General features: G+C 44.9%; 1 protein-coding gene across 2 annotated transcripts; it reads right to left on the bottom strand.

The window, feature by feature from the left end:
* Positions 1-6,723: 6,723 nt before the first annotated feature.
* Positions 6,724-15,737, bottom strand: LOC120249067 (zinc finger protein 2 homolog). 2 transcript variants are annotated; one of them, XM_039257554.1, is made up of 3 exons: positions 14,665-15,737; positions 13,957-14,095; positions 6,724-8,405 (listed from the first exon to the last, which is right to left on the bottom strand). In XM_039257554.1, exons 1-3 carry the CDS (start codon positions 15,217-15,219, stop codon positions 6,814-6,816), a joined length of 2,286 nt encoding a protein of 761 aa, XP_039113485.1. In that variant the 5' UTR covers positions 15,220-15,737; the 3' UTR covers positions 6,724-6,813. The 2 variants fall into 2 exon arrangements, with proteins under 2 accessions (XP_039113485.1, XP_039113486.1); XM_039257555.1 differs by having other exon boundaries at positions 14,668-15,737.
* Positions 15,738-16,268: the final 531 nt, after the last annotated feature.

Here is a 16,268-nt window from a genome sequence, read left to right as displayed (position 1 = left end):
AGGTGTGCGTCCCGGCCCTCAGGTCGCTCCACCGCCAGGTGTGCGCAGTCCGTCTGCTGAGCTCTGCGCGGTTTCAGGCGCCGCAACTGCGACTACAGATTGACGGACGCCTGCGAATTTGAGAGGCTGAGGGGGCCGGGGGTCGCGACCCCAAAACCGCTCCGAGAACAGAAGCCACTCTCGCTCAAGCCGAGAGCCTCGGATGGTCGCTAGCGCACACGGGAGGCCCGCGTCGCCCTCGGGGCCCCGCCTGCAAAGGTCACCGCCCCCCACCCCAGCCCCCCGAAAAACCTTCCCCACCTGCTGGCGAGCCGGGGGGCGGCCACACGGCCCGAAGCCGGGTCGAAAACCGGGTACATGCCGGGTTCCGCGCTAGGGGCGCAGGGCAGGCAACCTGCTGAGTGGGAGAAAAGATTTACAAATCACATGTCTGATGGGGACTAATACTCCCAAATACACACATTCTTCCCTTTATCGCACGTCGCAGACACTGCCTTTCTCCTCTCCAAAGTGAAGGTTTGTGACAACCCGGCATCACGCGAGCTTGTTGGCACCAGTTTTCAACATTTGCTCACTTCGTCTTGATAATTCTCGCAACTTTTTCAACTTCTGCATTTCGTCCTTGTTCAGTATGATTTGTTTTGGTGATCTGTGGTCAGGGGTTACAGCTTGCTGAGAGCTCAGATGATGGTTAGCATGTTTTAGCAACAAGAGTATTTTTAAATTAAGGCACATAGATTGTTTTTGTAGACATAATGCTATCGCACACTTAAAAGATTGGAGTATAGTGCAAACATAACCTTCATATACTGGGAAACGAAAACATTCACTTGATGCACTTTATTGCAGTGGTCAGGAACTGAAGCTGTAATATATCCACGGTAGGTGCCTGGGTGTAAAGAACCTATACAACAGAAAAGGAAAAGAGAAGAGAAGAGAAGAAAAAAGAAAAGAAAAGAAAAACAAATCCAATCGGATGTTAAAAATTTTTAAATGGGCAGGGGATCTGAGTAAAAACTTTCCCAAAGATGTAAAGATGGCAAATAGGTACATTAAAAAGTGCTCAACATCACTCACCATCAGGGAAATGCAAATCCAAACCCCCCTTGTTAGGATAGTTATTATCAAAAAGACAAGAGATAATGAGGGGAGGCCAGAACGTGGAGGAAAGGGATTCCTTGTTTGCCGTTGGTGTGAATGTAAATTAGGATGGGCTGCTATGGAAAACAGCATAGAAGTTCCTCAATGAAATAAAAATAGAACTACCACATACGATCCAGAAATTCCACTTTCAAAGACAAAGAAAACATGAGCTCAGAGATCTGCACCCCCATGCTCACGGCAGCACTGTATACAGTAGCCAAGACACAGAAGCAAGTGCGTGTCCGTCAGTGGATGGATGAATGAAGAAACCATGGCATATAAACACAGCGGAATACTGTTTAGCCTAAAAAAGAATGAAGTCTTGTCATGTACCTGATGGACATTGAAGACATTATGCTGAGTGAAATAAGTTAGACACAGAAAGATGAATACCATCTGATCTCACTGATATGTGGAACCTAAAAGAACAACAAACCGAGCTCAGACACAGAGAACAGACTGGTGGTTGCCAGAGGCAGGGGGTGAAATAGGTGAAGGTGGTCAGAAGATACAAGCTTCCAGTTATAAAATAAATAAAGGATGAAGCTATAATGTACCACATGGTGACTATGGTTAATAATATTTATTGCACATTTGAGAGCTGCTGAGAGTAGATCTTAGATGTTCTCATTAAATGAAAAAAACTGTAACTACATAAGGTGACGGATGCTGACTATGCTTACCGTGGTGACTGCTTCACCACATGTGCAAATACTGAAGTGTGTTGTAGACCCGGAACTTAGATGAAGTTATATGTCAACTATATCTCAACTTTTTAAAGTTGAGCTAATGGCAATTTACATTTGAGTGGAGTCTGAAGGCCTCACACTACCTTTGATAACTTTTGATGCTCCTACAGATATCAATTTTTTTTTAATTTTTTTAATGTTTTTTATTTATTTCTAGGAGAGAGAGAGAGAGACAGCGTGAGCAGGGGAGGGTCAGAGAGAGAGGGAGTCACAGACTGAAACAGGCTCCAGGCTCCGAGCTGGCAGTCAGCACAGAGCCCGACGCGGGGCTCGAACCCACGAACCGCGAGATCATGACCTAAGCGAAAGTCGGACGCTTAACCGACTAAGCCACCCAGGCGCCCCTGAGATATCAATTCTTTTAAGAACACATTGTATTTACATGGATGGGGAACATGGGGATAATATCATTGGCCTGTAACTGAAGTGATTTCCATTCACTACAGACGTGAGATGATGTAAAAACTACAAAAAGAGACAGGGGAGGGGCACCTGGGTGGCTCAGTTGGTTAAGCGTCCGAATCTTGATTTTGGCTCAGGTCATGATCTCAGTTTGTGAGATGGAGCCCGGCATCAGGCTCTGTGCTGACAGAATGGAGCCTGCTTGGGATTCTTTCTCCCCAGCGACACCCCCCCCCCCCCCCCCCCCCCCCCGCTCTTTCTCTCATAAATAAGCTCAAAGAGAGAGAGAGAGAAACAGGAAAAACATTCTCTATGACCAGGAAAGTGTGAAGAGTCTTAGTTTTGGAGGATCAAAGAGAGTAGAGCAGAAAAGTGACATGACAAATTAGAAGACTAGATAACCTAAGGGAAACTTAAATTCAATATTCTTAACAGTTGGGCCAGTTTTTCATTATTGACAGGGAATTATGTTGCCTATAAACGTGGTAAATCCAGTAGGAAGTCAGGAGCAGTGGTCTGGGACATGCTGCAAATCAAGCTTCTGTTTTCTGAGTGAAATAAAAATAAAATAATTCTTTCCAAGGACACACTTCTCATCTTGGAAGCACACCCATTTCGCATCTGCTAAACTTTTTTTTGCATCATTTCCCTTCTATGGTTGGCACAGCGTTGGCACCTAACAAAGGCCTGAGAAAGGAGTGAGTGCATTTCATTCTGGTCTCTTGCAGCTCTAAAGCTGCACCTCACATATGTTTAGCGAGGTGAATGGCCACTAGGAGAATTTCAGTGTCTGTGAGGTGAGTGGTGTGTGAGTTCATCTTAAAGGAGTCCTGAGTCTGGAAAGAAGCTTGATAATCATGCAGTAGAAAATGTAGATGCTGGGGCGCCTATGTGGCTCAGTCAGTTAAGCCTCCGACTTCAGCTCAGGTCATGATCTCAGTTTGTGAGTTTGAGCCCCGCATCAGGCTCTGTGCTGACAGCTGTCTGGAGCTGCTTCAGATTCTGTGTTTCCTTCTCTCTCTGCCCCTCCCCTGCTTGTGATCTGTCTCTCAAAAATAAATAAATGTAAAAGATATTTTTAAAAAATGTAGATGCCACAAGAAAACACTTCAGGGCAAACTGGTCTCTGTTGGAAAGAACCCAGTGAGAAAAACTTTCTTAAATGTGAAGTTTTGAGTGTTACAGTAGATTTGTCAAAGCAACCCAAAGTATACAGACTAGTACTTCCCCGAGGACGTTCCAGCCTTTCCTACTCTGAGACATCTGTCATTTACCGCCCTCCTTCCATAAGTTGTCCTGGCTTATTACATACTCTCTACGATTCTCTAATAAAAACCGATCCTTGATACTCACTCTTTGGGTTTGTTGTGGTGTGGGTATTGTTTTTATTCCAACCTTCATTAGAAAAAATTGTAGGAACAACATAATGAGTGCTATATCCCTTTTACTGAGATTTGCCTGTTCTTAATGCTTGACACTGGTTTTCTCCCCCACATATGCCTTACCTTTGTCATTGGCTAGCCTGCTCAACCTCCTGAAGACGTGCTGCCAAGTTACCAAGACCTTCACCCCAAACACTTCCATATGCATGTCCTAAAAACAGACATTCTGCCCTGGGACCACAAAATGATGCCTGACTCAAACTGAACACTGAGACAAACCTATTATTGAATGTATAGTCCATGTTTCCACTATGCCAATCGTTCCAATAATGTTCTTTACACAAATTTTATTCCAATCTAGGATCCAACCTAGGCTCACACACTGAATTTAGTTATTACATTTCTTTAATCTCAATTACAATTCCCCAATGTTTGTCTCTCATAACATAGATTTAAAAAAATTTTTTATAGTTTATTTATTTTTGAGACAGAGAGAGACAGAGCATGAGTGGAGGAGGGGCAGAGAGAGAGGGAGACACAGAATCTGAAACAGGTTCCAAACTCTTAGCTGTCTGCACAGAGCCCGACACAGGGCTCAAACCCACAAACCACAAGATCATGACCTGAGCCAAAGTCGGACGCTTAACTGACCAAGCCACCCATGTGCCCCACCTTATAACATACATATTTTTGAAGAATACAGGGCAGTTGGTCTGTTGAACCCTCTGCCCCAAACTTGGGTTTGCCTAATGTTGCCCCACAATTAGATTCAGGTTATGCATTTTTGCCAGAAATACCACAGAAGTGATGTGTCCTCGGTGAAGCAATGGTATCAGAAGTAATACAGCAGTTCATCCCATTACTAGCTGTTGTTGGATTACTTGATTAAGGTGTTGTTTACCAGATTTCTCCACAGCAAAGGTATCAACTTCCCCTGCATTATGTTTTTGAATTTAGGCCTATAGCTCCTTAGGCAGGAAGGTCAAGAACCACTTATATAACAGCAGCTCCAGGATCAGCACCTTGTCGTGTGTCTCCAGCCTCAGCTGCTGGTAACTAAGCCAGAGCTGCCCAAGGCTCAGGAACCTCCTTTCCTTCCTTCCATATTCATGGGGCATGAATACATGTCAGGTACCATATGAAGTACGGAGATAGGCTGAGAATAAGAGTCCTGCTCTCAGCCATTCTTAGCTCCAGAAGTGCTGGAGGGCTCCCTCTGCTGGGCCTCCTCACTGCCTCTCCTGAGACAAGAGTAACTGGAAACAAAAAATTAACACAGACTTAGATAAGAACCCAATTCTGTTTAGTCCTCTGTGTCTGTTTAGAATGTTTTGTATTGGTGTCTATGGTTGCTCTCAAATCAATATTAATAAAAAGTGATGTATTTCTTGGAGAGAAAGATGTAGAGTGTATGTGGATTGAAAGCCAGATCAAAATAACAGCTTTTATCAAAGACAAAGATGCTATACAGAGATACATTCAAAAACATAAACCAGTCAGGATGGACTTCCAAAATCACATTCATGTAAGCCACAAGAAGGCAGGGAAACCACAGAAATGCAATATGGGGAACAAGAAAAAAAATAGCAGACTTAAGCCTTAAAATACCAATAATTACATTAAGTGGAAAACGTTTCAATTCAATCATAAGACAAAGGTTGGTGGGGTAAATTAAAACCCATCACTCAAGTCTATGCCATCTACAAGAAAATCTCTTCAGATTTAATGATACAGGTAAGCGGAAAGTAAAAGGATGGGAAGAGATACACGTACATGATGCAAACATCAATCAAAGAAAAGGAGAAGCAGAACTGTTCTTTTGCTGGCTGTCTAGGTTAAGACAATGTTAGTCATGCAGATTAAGCTTTAAATTGTGTCAGGTCTGTAGCTGTTCCATCATGGATGGCACAAAAAAATGAGAACATACTCTCCAGTATGTGAAGACTATTGTGAGGTTCAGCAGAGAAGTCCCTCACGTCATTGCCCGAGGGACACAGGTAGTTCCGAAAGAGGTTTTCAGTTGTATAATTATAACAGGAGGGCGAAAATGCTGGAATGAAAAGTTTGATCTTCCCTCTTCCCTTCTGTCCTGGGTTGTGAGCTCAAGGAGAGTGCTCACAGTAAGAGTATGCCCTGGGCTTCAGTCAGAAGGCCCACCACCCCTCCAAAATTTTGAGCTACTGGAGGTCAAAACCCTTATGCTTTCCACATCACTCAGACTATAGCACATCCTCGGGGCGCCTGGGTGGCTCAGTGGGTTGAGCAGTGTCAGACTTTGGCTCAGGTCATGATCTCATGGTTTGTGAGTTCAAGCCCCACATTGCACTCTGCTGTCACCTGCGGAGCCTGAAACCTGCTTCAGATCCTCTGCCCCCTTCTCTCCTTGCTCCTCCCTTGCTCATGCTCTCTCAAAAATGAATAAACATTAAAAAAAAAAAAACGACCGTATAACACATCCTTTCTTCACCAGGAAATACTAAATCTGGGGTTGGAGATCAGGAAGGGTCCACAGGCCATCCACTTGTGGTCAAAGGCATGGTTAGGGAGGGAGGGAAACAGACTACTCACCTCGCACATTCTAAACTTGGACATTAGAAAGTCCCCAGCCGGTAAGAGTAGTAATCTCGACGCTGGGCTAAGTTAAAGCTAGTGAGGAATCAAAATGGTTTGAAAACACACAACATAAAAACTCATGAATTCAGTAGAAAAATACTGTTTTTTTTATAGCTCCCCTGTTTACTTTTCATCCTATTAACTGATACTTTGTTGCATTTAATAAAGGTAATGGCAGGTAAATTTCTTGTTGACGTTTATTTTTCTAAATTCTCAATTTTTCCAGCATATATGGCCTTTATAAAAAACTTTTCTTTCTTTTTTAAGTTTATTTATTTTTGAGAGAGAGACAGAGAGCACTAACAGGGGAGGGGCAGAGAGAGAGGGAGACAGAATCTGAAGCAGGCTCCAGGCTGTCAGCACACAGCCCGACATGGGGCTGGAACTCACGAATGGTAAGATCATGACCTGAGCCGAAGTCAGACACGTAACCGACTGAGCCACCCAGGAGCCCCTATAAAAACTTTCCAATGTGGTGCCTCAGGATTTCTTTAAATTAAATAAAGTTCAAGAAGCATTTTATCTCAGTTAAGAAACGAAATCGTGGATTCTCCGGCAGCTGTCACCTCATGACTGGGCAGGGTGTCTGGTGCAGCGGATTCTCTGGTACTGGGTTGGGGCTGAGCTCCTGCCTTGGGCTTCAGCGCACTCACTGGATCGCCGGGGCTCAGCTCTGTGTGGCCTCTCAGGTGCTGGAGCAGCGTGGCTCTCTGCCTGTAGGCCTTCCCACACTCCTCACATGCATAGGGTTTCTCCTCGGAGTGGACTCTCTTATGTTTCTTGAGATCTGACTTCCAACTGAAGGCGCGCCCACATTCCGGACACTGAAAAGGCTTCTCTCCCGTGTGGATTCTGACATGGTGACTAAGACCCGTCTTCTGACTGAAGGCTTTGCCACACTCTTTACACTGATATGGCTTCACCTTGTTGTGAATCGCCTGGTGTTCGATAAGATGCTCACCCCTGGTGAAGGCCTTCCCACACTCAGGGCACTGGTAGGTTTTATCCCCAGTGTGGATTCTTTTATGGTTCCGCAGGCCAGTCGACCGAGTAAAGGTCTTCCCGCACTCGTCGCACTTATATGTTCCTGGCTCAGGGGGGTTACCATGCTTCCCTCCTGACCTGTGCTTATTAAGACCTGAGCGCTGACTGAAGGCTTCGCCACACTCACCACATTTATAGGGCTTCTCCCCAGTGTGGCTTCTTTGGTGTATGACCAGGGTTGAGCTCACGCTAAAGGTTTTTCCACACTCAGCACACTCATAGGGTTTCTCCCCCGAGTGGATTCTGTGATGTATTATGAGTTCTGAGGTCCGGCTAAAGGCTCGTCCACACACAGGACATTCAAAAGGTTTCTCCCCAGTATGGATTCTCTGGTGTTGGTTAAGTCCTGCATACTGAGTGAAGGCTTTTCCACACACTTTACATTCATAGGGTTTTTCTTCACTGTGAATCCGCTGATGCTCAATCAGATGTGAACGTTGCCTGAAGGTTTTCCCACACTCGTTACATTCATAAGGCTTCTCCTTGTGGAATCGCTGATGCTCAGTGAGATCTGAACTACGGCAGAATGCTTTTCCACAGTCCGTACATTCTTTCTCTCCAGTGTGGATGCTTTGATGCTTTGTAAGAACTGATCTCCGACTAAAACACCGGCCACATTTACTACATCGATATGGCTTTTCTCCACTGTGGATTTTGAGATGTTGGAAGAGGCCTGCCTTCTGACTGAAACCTTTGCCACACTCTTGACAGTGATAAGGCTTTTCCTTGCCGTGAAGCCCCTGGTGCTGGCTAAGCTCTGCACGTCTGATGAAGGACTTTCCGCATTCTGTGCATGAGTACGGTTTCTCTCCCATGTGGGTCCTCCTGTGAATGTGAAGGCCTCCTGTCCAGGTGAAGGTTTTCCTGCATTCTTCACAGGTGTAGGCTTTTCTACCAGGGGCACCCCCGTCCTCCATTTCCACACTTCCACCAGGCTCCCTGTCCCCTGTGTATTTGGTGTGCGGAGACAAAGCTCCATCCCGTCCATCAGACCCCTTCCCACATGGTTCTGTTTCTTCACAAAGTTCCTGCTTCACGTCTAACATCACGTTGTCAGTCCTCACACCACCATCTGAAACAACAGACCACACAACTTGAGGAGAAAAGATAACTCAAAAGTAATGTAAGAGATAAGACGGCTGGAAAGGTTAGTCTTGATTTTAGGTTGATGTTAACAGAGGATATCGTATCGTCTCTCGTGTTAGTCAAGGTAGAAGGAATGGTAGTAATACAGGTGTGGAAGTGAGAAAGAACAAAGTATGGCTGAGTTACTAGTAGCGTGTGGCAAAGGTGACAAGCTATCACTTCTGTGGTGACATAAGACTGTAAGTCCCATCCTGCTCTTCCTTGCTGGCTTGCTGCCTTTGATAAAGAAAGCCACCACTACCATACAGAGAAGCCATGTAGTCCCGGCCAGCAACCAGTAAGGGACTGAGACCCTCTGTCTGACAGAGATGTGAGTCCTGCCAGCATTGATGTAAGGCTGGAAATAGATCCTTCCCCAGTCACAACTCAGATGAGACCTCTGTCCTAGCACCTTGACTGCAACCTTGTAAGAGATCTAGAAGACGGGGCCAGCTGAGCCAACCCAGACTCTTGCCCCACAGACACTGTGAGATAAAACCTGCATAGCTTTAAGCCACTAACTTTGTGGTAATTTGTTAAGCAGCAGTTGATAACTAATGTATAATTAGCACAAAATCACAAAGCTTCCTTAGTATAAGAACTACTACAATTAAAAAGAAAAGAGAGGGGCACCTGGGTGGCTTAGTCGGTTAAGCGTCCGACTTTCACTTAGGTCATGATCTCGCGGTTTGTGGGTTCGAGCCCCGCGTCGGGCTCTGTGCTGACTGCCAGCTCAGAGCCTGGAGCCTGTTTCGGAGTCTGTATCTCCCTCTCTCTCTGACCCTCCCCTGCTCACGCTGTCTCTCTCTCTCCTAGAAATAAATAAAAAATAAAAAAAATAAAAAAATAAAAATAAATAAATAAAAAGAAAAGAGAGGGGTGCCTGGCTGGCTCAGTTGGAAGAGCATGAAACTCTTGATCTCAGAGTTGAGTTCAAGCCCCATGTTGGATGTAGAAATTACTTAAAAATAAAATCTTAAAAAACAAAAGGGTAAACAAACTACACGATGAAAAGCACATATATGTACATGTACACACACATGTATCTGTGCACATATGAATGTACTTATGTTTATATAGTCATATGTGTATAGATGACATGTAGAACAAGAAACATAAGAAAATTATGTGGTTTTTTTTTTAATGTTTTATTTATTTTTGAGAGAGAGATAGAGACAGCATGAGCAAGGGAGGGTCAGAGAGAGAGGGAGACATAGAATTCGAAGACAGGCTCCAGGCTCCGAGCTCGCTGTCAGCACAGAGCCTTACATGGGGCTCGAACCGACGAATCGTGAGATCATGACCTGAGCCGAAGTCAGCTGCTTAACCGACTGAGCCACCCAGGCGCCCCAGAAAGTTATGTTAAAAATCAAACATAACTGTCCTAACAGCCATATCAATAAATGCAAATGACTACTCATTAAAAAACATTAGATTTGGTCACAGAGCAAAACTGAACTCTATTTTACGTATATGCTTTTTAATGTTTGTTTTTTTAAAAATACTTTACATATAAAGATTACTTAAAAATAAAATCTTAAAAGAGGTTCTTGGGTGGCTCAGTCAGTTAAGTGTCCAACTTTGGCTCAGGTCATGATCTTGTGGTCCATGAGTTTGAGCCCTGTGTTGGGCCCTGTGCTGACAGGTCAAAGCCTGAAGCCTGCTTTGGATTCTTTGTCTTCCTCTTTCTCTGCATCCCCCCTGAAAAATAAACATTAAAAAATTTTTTTAATAAATAAATAAAATAAAATCTTAAAAAAATTTAAGGAACAGACACAACAAAGAATAGACTTTAATTGTCCTCTCTGTCACAAAAACACGAAATGGACAAAAAAATAAAGATAGAGAAGATTTACAAAGTGAAATCAATAATCTTACAGATACATACACATATGAAGTTCTATATCCTGAATGCAAAAAAACTTTTCAGATGTGTAGTGAACATTAATGAAAACTACCTATTGGGTAATAAGAAAACCACAATAAATTATAAAAGATATGAATTAATACAAACATTCCCTGGTCACAATGCAATAAATTAAAAATGAAATCAGAAAACAAGCTCTTTCATCTGAAAATTTTGAACTCAAACAACTGAGGTGCCTGGGTAGCTAAGTAGATTAAGTATCTGACACTTGATTTGGGCTCAGGTCATGATCTCACAGTTCCGTGAGTTGGAGTCCCGTGTTGGGGACAGCGTGGAGCCTGGTTGGGATTCTGTTTCCCTCTCTCTCTGCCCCTCTCTTGCTCACTCTCTAGCTCTCTTTTTCAAAAATAAATAAACATTTTAAAAGAAAAAAAACTGTTAGTTCAAAGGCAAAATATAAACATGCATTTGAGATTTTCTAGAAAATAATAATGAAAACCCTACATTTCAAAACATTTGGAATTCATCTAAAGCAGTGTTCAATGAAACATTCATAGCATTAAATATTTATATTAGTAAATAGGAGAATGAAAATATATAAATCAACCCAGCTGAAAAGTTAGGGGAAAAAAACAAGAAAGACAACTAAATAAGCCAAGACAGACTGCTCACTCACGCACTTTATTGGCTTTTTCCCTTTAGTGTCTCAATTCCCACTCCTGTTCTTCTTGGGATCACCTCTGATACTAACTGTCATAACCTTAAGTAAATAAGTGAGCAAGTGAATGAATAAACCAACCAACCAAAGGAGGACATAAGAAATGAATTTTAAAAAATGCAGAAGCCAAATACAATATAGAAAACTGATGGAACATTGTAATGGGAAAACATAATTGAATACATCAATATAAATTCATGCAGGTTAGGAAAAATATATATTACCTAGCTCTGCCCATGAAATGTCTGAGAAGCAGTGTTACCCAGGTTATTAAGAACACTCCTCGCACCCAGATCTTATTTGCCAACAGCATTCTCCATTAAAAAAAAAAAAAAAAAAAAACAAGGCTCCTTCAGAAATGGTTGACAGCGGCTCTGGGCATAGAGAAGATACAGGTGAGCCTGAAACAATTTATTTTGTTCAAAAAGCAAAAGCAAGCATTCAAAAATAACAGAGATGGGAGCAAGAATGAAGACATCCACACAAGCCAAAGATGTGTGGAATAAAGGGTGGATTTTTAATGTGGTGGGTTGAAATAGGCTAACTCAATAAAAATGCCCACGTCCATAATGATACCTACACAGATAAAGTCCTAAAATCTCATGTCGCCATGTAAGATGCCTAATAAACCACTTTCTAAATTTGGAAATTGGTAAATAAAAGGGGGAAAACTACGCATCAATCATGACTGCGTAGAAAGAAGTGACCAAAAAGACATATCCGATGAAGGAAAGCTTCATTTTGAAGAATGCCAATTAATAATAGAAAGAATGAAAGAATTATAAAATCATCCTGTAACTCTTAATAAAATGGTTGACCTATACAAGGATTATCAAACATTTGTAATTTGTTGATGGGGAACCAGCTCTTCGCAAAGTGCCAAGGTGACACCTCAGAGTTAGCTACCAGGGAAAAAATCAGCCGTTCACTGTCATCATGTAAGTCAGTGATTTCAATAGTGGGTCACCCAGGTAGTAATGTCTTTTGTTACCTAATATTAATTCTAGCCCAAAATGTTTACCTCAAGTCCTTCAAACCTTTAGATCCAATTTCCAGTTTGTACCAAATACAAGGTACATGGGCAGCAAAGTAAATGATACAATGAGGAAGCAATTAGAAAACTCCAGGGAAACTGGCCTGGGCTCATCAAAAGTCTGGGTTATGGGGAAAAAATGGGTGGGGAATTGTTTTAATGTAGCAAAGAATTGGGGCGCCTGGGTGGCTTAGTCGGTTAAGCGTCCGACTTTCGCTTAGGTCATGATCTCGCGGTTCGTGGGTTCGGGCCCCGCGTCGGGCTCTGTGCTGACTTCCAGCTCAGAGCCTGGAGCCTATTTCAGAATCTGTATCTCCCTCTCTCTCTGACCCTCCCCTGCTCATACTGTCTCTCTCTCTCTCTCTCTCTCCTAGAAATAAATAAAACATTAAAAATAAAATAAAATAAAAATGTACAGAATCTTATAGGTATTTATCAGTGGAACCATGGTAAGAACCTGTGTCTGTCCAGTTCTCAAGTCTACACTCCTAATTACTCTGCATTGCTATTTTGATGAGAGAGAGATTTTCACAGAAAACACGTANTGTGCTGACTGCCAGCTCAGAGCCTGGAGCCTATTTCAGAATCTGTATCTCCCTCTCTCTCTGACCCTCCCCTGCTCACGCTGTCTCTCTCCTAGAAATAAAAAAAATATATTTAAATTAAAAAAAAAAATGTAGCAAAGAATTAAGAGGCATAAAAACCAGATGTATCATGTGGCCCTGGATTCTACCCCGAGTTGGACAGATCAGCTTTAAATACATTTTTGAAAAAAATGAGCCAATCTGAATTTGAACTGAATTTAGATAACAAGAAAATGTACTCGGGGCGCCCGGGTGGCTTAGTCGGTTAAGCGTCCGACTTTCGCTTAGGTCATGATCTCGCGGTTCGTGGGTTCAAGCCCCGTGTCGGGCTCTGTGCTGACTGCCAGCTCAGAGCCTGGAGCCTGTTTCAGAGTCTGTGACTCTCTCTCTCTCTGACCCTCCCCTGCTCATGCAGTCTCTCTCTCTCTCTGCTAGAAATAAATAAAACATTAAAAAAAATTAAAAAAAAAAAAAAAAGAAAATGTACTGACATTTTCATTAGCGAACAAAATAGGTTAGAAAAAAGCAGAATATGATTTTTTGGTAAAAGGTATGTATGTGTATGCATATGTATGTACACATACGTGTATGTAAATATACACGCACACAAAAAATACACAGATTTCGAATAAAAAGTCATCAATTGTAATAATCTCTGGGTGATAGAATATGGTGCTTTATTTTCTTATTTTGCTACTATGTATTTTCTAACTTTGTACAATGCATATATATGTCTGGGTAATAATGAAGGATAACTTTCAAAACAGTCAATATAGTTTTACAAGGTTAATCCTATCAGTATCTATTGAAAGATGTAGGCATAAAAATTCTTGAAATAACATTTGCTATTAGACTATATGCAGATATTCAAAGATAGATATACATATTTTTAATATTTATTTATTTTTGAGAGAGAGAGAGAAAGACAGAGCATGAGTGGAGGAGGGGCAGAGAGAGGGACAGAATCCAAGGCAGGATCCAGGCTCTGAGCTGTCAGCACAGAAGTTGATGGGGGGCTTGAACTCACCAACAGCGAGATCATGACCTGAGCCAAAGTCAGATCCTTAACTGACTGGGCCACCCAGGCACCCTGCAAATATGGATATTTAAAACCAACCTTATTACTGAGGCTGTTCTGATACGACTTACTGCTTTTTAATCATTATTACCTAAAATGTTGCCTTCATCAGGTTCTTTAATAACCCTCATCACAAGGAATTAACATGTCATACTCCACAAAAATAACCACTCAGAGTTCATTTTAGTCCAAATCTCCTAGAGAAATTATTGTCTCACCTCCTTCCTGGGGTTCAGGTCCTTTGCCCTTGAACTGGACCACTGGGGGCTGAACCCATGTGTATGAAGATTCTTCACCCAGTGTCTGAAGGGTCACTGTCTGCAAAAGGATTTCCTGTTCCAGAGCACAGGCTGAAACCTGGAGACAAGCAATAGTGATTAAGCCCTAAGGATACTGAGTGAGAATTTAACAGAGACTAAACTGGTTTAGAAGGACTCCTTGAGGAATCCACAAGAAAAATCCCCCCGAAACACTAGGAAAAGAAAAGCCACAGCCTAATTTGCCTTCTGGGGCACCGGGAAACAGCTAGAAAGGTAAGCAAAGCAAAATTTGATCAAGCCTTGTTTCTGTTACTTCACTATTGCCTGTGTGCCCTTGGCCAAGTTACACAACCTCTCTGACCTTAGTTTCCATGTGTGCAAACTGGGAATGATTTCACCTCCTTCTTTGTTGCTGTGAGAGTTCCGAGTGACCCCTAAAGCAAGGAGCATGATGCTCCTGGTTGTGTGTGAAAGATAAAATGCCTTCCGTACCTTTACTCACCATCCCTGAATCTGTTCCCTCCCTTTCCCTCTTTTCAGGGCTGGCTTAGCAAGAAGCTCAGTCCCCTGCTGAATGCTGGTTCTCCCCTGCTCCCTCAGAACTCCACAGCTTAGGAAATTTTGTTCCCAGTCACCCACAACCACATCAGACCAGTGTCTTCCTACTACATTTCTCTTTCTGTCCAGATCCTCCAGCACGGTCACCGCCTCGTCCCCGCTCTCCGGCTGCTGCTCCCGCACCCGGGCCTGGAGCCCGGCGGGCAGGATGGTCAGGAACTGCTCCAGCACCAGCAGCTCCAGGATCTGCTCCTTGCTGTGCGTCTCGGGCCGCAGCCACTGGCGGCACAGCTCGCGGAGCCGGCGCAGCGCCTCGCGGGGCCCCTCGGCCTCTGGGTAGCGGAAGCCCCGGAAGCGCCGCCTGAAGCCCTCCCAGGCCGGCGGCTGGTCGTCCAGCAGGCGGACACCCTGGCTGCCGGGGCTGGCGTCCTCCAGCTCCACCGTCACCGCCGCAGGCCGCTGCTGACCGCACCCGGGGTGCAGGGACCGGCCAGCCGACTCCCGGGCGTCCGCAGCCATCCTGCCCGGCTTCTGCGGCCGCGTCGCCCGGAGGCCGCTGACGGCGCTCTCGGGCACAGGGCTAGATGGGGGGGTCAACGGCAAATCCTGCGAAGAGCCTCGCCAGACGGAGGGCCTGGGACCACAGGAACTACTCTTATTCATTCACTAAATCCACAAATAAGCATTCATAGAGGCCGCCCTGCGTAGAAAAGTGTTGCAGGTATTTGAACCGCGTCAGCGCAGAGCAAAGAGCCCTGCAGCGTCCACTCCCCGCGGGGCAGTCAGCAAACAACTCCCAGCGGAACCCCGCGCGTGGGGCGGTGCCGCGGCCCTGGAGGCGGGGAGGGGCGAGGAAGGCTGAACCCGGCGTCCTGGCCTCAGGAGACGCTTCCACCCCTCGTGAGGCGGCACGGGGTCGTCCGTCCGCGCGCACGGGCGCCCCACCCGGTGGGAGAGAAACGCTCGGGAGCCGCGGTCACGACAGCGGTGACCTTCGTTCGTGCTGGCTTGGCAACGGGGAGCGGGGAGCCCCACTCCCGGCTCTCAACAAGGAGCCCTCACGCCTCGCGCCCTCGCGCGCCTCGGATGCCGAGCCCAGGGCCCCAGCGCGACGGACACTCCAGGCGGCTGGTCCAGCTCGGCTGCCACCGGACGAGCCAAGCGTCCGGCTCCCGGAAGCGACCGCCAGGCTCCCGGAAGCGCTTCCCCGCCGCACCCAGCGCACCGCCGGCGGCTCCTGGAGGCCACGCCCCCTGGCGCGCGCGCCCGCGTCCACTTCCGGCGTCTCCCGGAATACACGCAACCGGGTTAGGAAAGCACGACGCGCCGTTAGCAATGTGAAGTCGTTTTCGTTGAGGTACATTTCTGTTTCTGTCAGTTGTCTGAAATACTAGGAAGTAAATGGAATCCAGCATTGGCGATAAGAATGCTTACTTTCCGGGAATATCTTTTATAGACGAGGGAAAATTGTTGAGCCTAAGGTTCGTTTGTCTGGTAAAAACAGGTTATCCTTGCTGTGGTCTGTAATTTACTAAAAACCAATGACAGTAACAAAAACTTGACCTCATTTTATGTGACTAGATGCTCTAATCAGCTCATACAGCCTTGGGGGAGTGGGAACAGCGCTCCAGCCCGTGTAAGGGTGACCTTGCTTCAAGCTTATGCACCCCTTGCTTGCTGACCTACGTCCCTTGGTCTGTAGCAGAAATACA

Source organism: Hyaena hyaena, unplaced genomic scaffold (genome assembly GCF_003009895.1).
Source record: "Hyaena hyaena isolate Hyena2069 unplaced genomic scaffold, ASM300989v1 scaffold_637, whole genome shotgun sequence".
NCBI lineage: Eukaryota > Metazoa > Chordata > Mammalia > Carnivora > Hyaenidae > Hyaena > Hyaena hyaena.
Note: the sequence above shows the minus strand (reverse complement) of the source record. Positions and strands in the feature narration are given on the sequence as shown.

Excerpts from the sequence above, each read along its gene's own strand:
- LOC120249067 (XM_039257554.1), bottom strand. The coding sequence starts at position 15,219 with ATGAATAAGAGTAGTTCCTGTGGTCCCAGGCCCTCCGTCTGGCGAGGC. Across the intron at positions 14,096-14,664 it reads TGGACAGAAAGAGAAATGTA|GTTTCAGCCTGTGCTCTGGA; the intron begins GTAGGAAGACAC and ends GCTTGTCTCCAG. Across the intron at positions 8,406-13,956 it reads ACCTGAACCCCAGGAAGGAG|ATGGTGGTGTGAGGACTGAC; the intron begins GTGAGACAATAA and ends CTGTTGTTTCAG.